The sequence below is a fragment of the Humulus lupulus genome, chromosome 6 (assembly GCF_963169125.1).
Source record: "Humulus lupulus chromosome 6, drHumLupu1.1, whole genome shotgun sequence".
Lineage (NCBI taxonomy): Eukaryota > Viridiplantae > Streptophyta > Magnoliopsida > Rosales > Cannabaceae > Humulus > Humulus lupulus.
In genome coordinates, this window is record NC_084798.1 from 176,737,807 (window position 1) to 176,743,940 (window position 6,134).

Sequence of the window (6,134 nt, forward strand, 5' to 3'; positions counted from 1 at the left end):
AAAATTCAGAATAGTACTAAAAAATTTCATATTTCATTTGAAGTAACGACAACCATAGGCGGACCTACCTATTACCCAGGGGGGGCAATTGCCCCTGCTGACTTTTCCAAATCCCTTTTAGTTATTTGCTAAAAATATAAAACTTTAATGCCAATTACTTCAATCACGTGTAGTGCCCCCTCAAATATCTCAAAAAGTAACTTTCTACATAAATTAAAAATAATAATATAATATTTCAAAAAAAAAATATAATAATATAATAAAATAAACTCTTAAACTTCTATCAATACACATCTTTCCACTCACACCACATTTTTCTATCTATCACTAATCATTATCAGACTATCACACTTCTCTATAATCCTACTACTCTCTCTCTCTAATCTTTATTATTTTTTTTTATCTTCTAACATATCACTTATCAGTTCTTTATCTTCTAACACTTCTCTATAATGCTATTTACTTCTAATCTATTCCCTGTACGAATCTTTTAACTCAAAGTCTCAAAGACTAAAATCTAAACCTACTCCAAGACTCCATGACTGGATCTGGGACCACATTTTCAAAAGGTAAGTTTATAATATATAATATAATATTTTACTTTTTAGAATATTTGATGCTTAGACATTGGATTTATATTTAATTCTTTATCTACATTGCAATTGTCAATAGGTTTTAAATAGACAGTAATTTTTTTTTCAGTTAGTTTCAGATGGGCTTTGAATTGAAATGCATGCCCATTTTTCTTATTATTTTGGAAAATTTATTTTTGATTACTTATCCTAAAAAAAGCCAATAAATTGGACAAGAATAATATATAAATATAACATATCATAGATTGGATTTATATTAATAGACAAATTGACATTAATTTATTAACAATTAATATATGTGTAATATGTTTATGTTTATGTGCTATATATATATTTGCAGCTTTATAATTATAATTATGCCTCATTGTCCATGTTTCTTCTATAAACAAATTATTCAATATAGACCATTATTAATATATTTTGCAGATAATAATTTCTTGTTTTATAAATTTATTTTTATTTCATATTTGAAACAGGTATTGAAAGATATTATAAAAGAATTGATCCAAATTTATCACATCCTCCGGCACCGAAAGTAGATATTGATTGCAGTACAAAAAGCCATTGCAGTACAAAGAGACATTGCATCTCAATTGATATGAGTGATCTTCCTACTGATCCTGGACTGCGAATTCCAATTTCAGATTATAGCCTGAATATTCAAGATCAAATTCGAAGACATTATTTGCAGCAAGGGCCTTGTCAACCAAAAAATCATAAATTTCTTCTGAAACTTTTTGGAGGCGTGGAGCGTCGGTTCAACATTGAATGGTATGATCAATTTCCTACTTGGTTAGAGTATAGCATCGATAAAAATTCCGCATTTTGTCTATATTGTTATCTTTTTAAGCAAAATAATGGAAAACAAGGTGGTGGTGAGATATTTGTTAGTAAGGGTTTTTCAAATTGGAAGAAAACAGAAACATTTGCAAATCATGTTGGAAAACATGATAGTTCTCATTACGAATGTTACAAGAAATGTGAAGCCTTGATGAATGAAAAACAACAAATTCAACACATTTTTGTCAAGAAAAACGACAAAGATCGAAAAAGTTACCGTGTTCGATTAACTGCATCAGTTGACAGTATTCGATTTCTTCTACGACAAGGTCTTGCATTTCGTGGTCATGATGAGTCTGAAGATTCTAATAATCAAGGTAACTTTCTTGAACTGTTAAATTTTTTGGCTGATCATAATGAGGAAGTTAGAGCTGTTGCTTCGAAAAATGCTCCTGAAAACCTTAGATTGACTTCCCCAAGGATTCAGAAAGACATTGTAAATGCATGTGCTATTGAAACAATTGATGTTATTATTAAAGACATGGGAGATGCTGTATTTTCTATTTTAGTTGATGAATCTCGTGATGTATCTATAAAGGAGCAAATGGTTGTAATGTTTTGTTATGTGGACAAGAGAGGGTATGTGATTGAACGATTCATAGGCATTGAACATGTTCCAAATACAACAGCAATCTCACTAAAAATAGCAATTGATAAGCTATCTTCAAAGCATGGGTTGAGCATATCTAGACTACGAGGTCAGGGATATGATGGAGCTAGTAACATGAGTGGAGAATTCAATGGTTTGAAGAGTATTATCATGAAGGAGAATGAATGTGCTTTTTTTGTTCACTGTTTTGCTCATCAGCTTCAATTAGCACTCATGGGTGTAGCCAAAAAACATGATTTAATAGGTATTTTCTTTTCTTGTAATTATATATTAATACTTGTTATTTAATAAACTATGTAACTATGTTTCCATTTAATGATTTGTATTTAATAAAAAAATTAGGTACTTTTCTCACTGTGGTATCCAATGTGGTGAATATTGTTGGAGCATCATCTAAGCGTCGTGACATTCTTCGAGAAAAACAAGCTCAGAAAGTCATTGAAGCCTTAAAAAGTGGACAACTTTCAAGTGGAAAAGGCTTAAATCATGAAAATGGGATTAAGCGTCCATGTGATACATGATGGGGATCACACTTTGGCACTTTGGTAAGCTTCACTATCATGTTTTCATCTATCCTTGATGTACTTGAGGAAATTACAAATGATAGTTTGAATAGTGACAAAAAATATGAAGCATCTATTATGTTACAAGTGGTGCAATCATATGACTTTGTGTTTAGTTTGCATTTGGTAAAAAATATACTTGGAATCACAAATGAGTTGTCGCAAGTCTTACAAAAAGGTGATCAAGATATTGTGAATGCCATGGATTTAGTTAAAGTATGCAAGGAGCAATTACAAATAATGAGAGATAATGGATGGGATTCCTTAGTAGAAGAAGTTTCTAAGTTTTGTGTGGAATTCAATATCGATGTTCTAAATATGGATGGAATGTATTGTGCTCAAGGAAAATCACGACGTAGAGCTCCGAAGCTTACAAATTTTCACTATTTTCGTATTGATTTTTTCAACAGTGTGATAGATTTACAACTACAAGAGCTAAATAGTCGTTTTAATGAGGCTAACACTGAGTTGTTACTTTGTGTAGCATGTTTGTCTCCAAATAATTCTTTTGATTCTTTTGACAAGGAAAAGCTAATTCGTCTTGCTCAGCTCTATCCTCATGATTTTTCTACAGTGGATTTGAGGGTACTTGAATTTTAACTTCAAACTTATGTTGATGATCTGCGTTCACATACTGAATTTTCATAATTGAAAGGAATTGCTGACCTTTCAAAAAGATTAGTGGAGACAAATAAACATGAGGTATATCCATTGGTATATTTGCTTATTAAATTGGCATTAACACTCCCAGTTGCAACAACTTCAGTAGAAAGGGCATTTTCAGCTATGAACATTGTGAAAAATCAAATGCGCAACAAAATGGGAGATGAATGGTTGAATGATAGCTTGACTGTGTATCTTGAAAAAGATATATTCAATACTATTGACAATGAGACTATTATTCATCATTTTCAAAACATGAAAATGACAACTTTAAATATATGTGTTGAATGATTGCTTTATTTTGTTAACTTTTTGGAATATTGAAAATGCTTTTTAAGCATCGGTTTGAATGAGTTTGTAATCAATATTAACTTTTCAAATATTTACACAGTAAATTACTTTTTTTTTTTTTTTTTTGGCATTGAGAAATTTTTTTTGTTAGAAATTTTTTTTTATGCCCCCCTAGTATCAAATCCTGGGTCCGCCACTGACGACAACATAGCAGTAGCTAGCTAAAAACAAAGTATTTTCCTGATGAGCGAAAGGTATTTGAAATAATGCATAAAACCTTTGTCCATGGAAGTGTAAAGCGAATAAAATAACGATGCGTAAGGTTTGAAAGTGTGTAAACAAGGTGATTCTGCGCCCATCACTATTGCTCAGTCTTGACCATGCTCTAATTCATCTTAAACAAGGTTAGTGGTTGGAAAGTCGCTTGAAGGAACCAATGAGCGCATCCCACAAACATCTTGATTAGTATTAAACCTTGGTGCCATACTGCTTGAGGCACCCATTTGAAGTCGAGAGAATGTGTTGGGAACTTTAGAGAAACTGAGAAAACCCATTGTTAGTAAAAGAAATTTTTTTACATAGGAAAAATGGGGTATATCCATATAAAATGAAGGCATGAACATGGAAGCGCAAACAAATGCACTGATATCTCTGAAGACACGGGCAAACAAGATGAAAACAAATAGAAGAAAAGGTTAGCCATTCAAGTAACTTTAAACGAAAACAAAATCTATATATAGCTTTCCCACATACAGGAAGATGTCACTAACTACATTAATGTCTTGACTAGATCCATTATCAGGGCCAGAAGCATGCATATAATTAATTGTAGCCTAAAAGAGAGGGGCAGTGAAGTAAGGAAAAAAAAGGCAAGAACTACAAAGTTTAATGAAGTTAGAATACAAACTAGAGTTCTCATGTTTACATGTGCCTAGGATCCAATCCAATTCAATCACTCTGAAGTAACTCAGTTACAAAAAATTGGATAACCAATTATAATAGGATTGGATTGGATTTGTAAAGTTGGATATTAATTGGATTGTATCCGATGGCAAATGAGACTATAAAAATCCAACAAGGAACTAATCCAATCCAATTACAATTAAGAATATATATATCATATTAATTATAAATATATTTAACTTTCTTATCATTTTTCATAGTTTTTAGCACTATGGGTATGTTATTTGTTGTTGTTTTCATGTGAGAAAATTACACAAAATATGAGATTTTTTTTATAAACTTTGAAAAATATGGCAGTTTTTTTAAAAGTTTTTTATGGCATATTTTTTTTGTTTACATTTTTATGGGAATTTTTTTCCCATATATTTATAAAACTTTATTTGTATACCATATTTTATCTTTTATATTTTTTTAGTACCTATTTTTTATTATTTTGAGATTATTTTTTATAATTTTAATCTATTTGTGTTAATTTTTATCATTCATATTTGATAAAATATTTTTTTATCAAATTAGATGTGATAAAGCATAAAAATAAATGTATTAGTATAAAAAAAATGAAATTAAAGCAGTATCCAATTATCAATGAGGTCATATGTTTGATTGGTCAACCTAAAGTAAAAAAAAGTCAAAAATAATAATATAAATGCATAAAATAAAATTAATACAACTATGGCTCCATGCGTTGTACTGCGTGCGAGATCACACATCATTCTTTAGTAAGGATGACCACTGAATCTTATTTTGCAACAAAATGAAATTAAGGGATGAAAACAAGTGAGATAGCTAAACTCATCTTCATCATGCTGAAATAAAAGGTGGAAGTCACACTTTTCCACATGCAATCTTCTTCTATTGTGACTCACAAAGGAAGTCTCTATGACACTGCAATCATTTAGCTGCTCATCCGAAAACCACTCTCTTGGTATGTAAGAAAGCCAAATGATTGGCCTTCGTATTTGAACTTCATATTTGATTTTTCTAGTTTTTTTCCTCCAAATCTGTTTAAGTAACCAGGTACCATGACGCATGATTCATTTAATTTATATCTGATTTTTTTTAGACCTAGGTGTAAGAAGTCACTTTTTATCCTCATTTCTTCTTCTTTTCTTCCATTTTTTATCATCTTTAATCAACATTTTATCTACAGTAACTGGTTACCACTATCAAAACAATTTTGATTTTTTTTTTGTAATAATAATCGTATGTCACTGTCCATTTTTTTTAATGATGTGTGGTAACTGGTTACAACTATAAAAATCAGTTTTATTTTTTAAGAGGTGTTGTAGTAATTGGCTACAAGTATAAAAATAATTTTTATTTTTTTTAAGTAATGTACAATTATCAAAATATCAACTGAATTGTAACCGGCTACTTAGTGAGATTTGGAAGAAAAAAAATTATATGAAAAAAATAAACTAAATTGATGGTGAAGGTAACTAGTTACAACTAGGTTTGAAAAAAAATGAAAAAAATCAGAGACAGTTGCGATGGTAACCGATTACTTAGCCAGACTTGGAAAAAAATAATATTCAAACAAAAAATCTAAACTAATCATAATCGTAACTGGTTACAGCGAGGTTTGAAAAAAAAAATCAAATCTAAAAAAAG

The 6,134-nt window shown here is 30.2% G+C and overlaps 2 protein-coding genes across 2 annotated transcripts; both read left to right on the forward strand.

Moving 5' to 3' along the window:
• The first annotated feature begins 538 nt into the window (after positions 1 to 538).
• Positions 539 to 2,564, forward strand: LOC133785691 (uncharacterized). The gene is made up of 3 exons (XM_062224909.1): positions 539 to 569; positions 1,070 to 2,287; positions 2,386 to 2,564. Exons 1-3 carry the CDS (start codon positions 539 to 541, stop codon positions 2,562 to 2,564), a joined length of 1,428 nt encoding a protein of 475 aa, XP_062080893.1.
• A 39-nt stretch (positions 2,565 to 2,603) lies between these two features.
• LOC133785692 (uncharacterized) lies at positions 2,604 to 3,206 on the forward strand. The gene has a single exon (XM_062224911.1). It carries the CDS (start codon positions 2,604 to 2,606, stop codon positions 3,204 to 3,206), a length of 603 nt encoding a protein of 200 aa, XP_062080895.1.
• The last annotated feature ends 2,928 nt before the right edge of the window (positions 3,207 to 6,134 follow it).

What these genes read in the sequence shown, in the direction of transcription:
- LOC133785692 (XM_062224911.1), top strand. Translation starts at nt 2,604, where the DNA reads ATGTTTTCATCTATCCTTGATGTACTTGAGGAAATTACAAATGATAGT.
- LOC133785691 (XM_062224909.1), top strand. Translation starts at nt 539, where the DNA reads ATGACTGGATCTGGGACCACATTTTCAAAAG. An exon ending in TGGGACCACATTTTCAAAAG is followed by an intron (nt 570 to 1,069) that starts GTAAGTTTATAA and finishes TATTTGAAACAG; the next exon opens with GTATTGAAAGATATTATAAA. An exon ending in CAAAAAACATGATTTAATAG is followed by an intron (nt 2,288 to 2,385) that starts GTATTTTCTTTT and finishes TAAAAAAATTAG; the next exon opens with GTACTTTTCTCACTGTGGTA.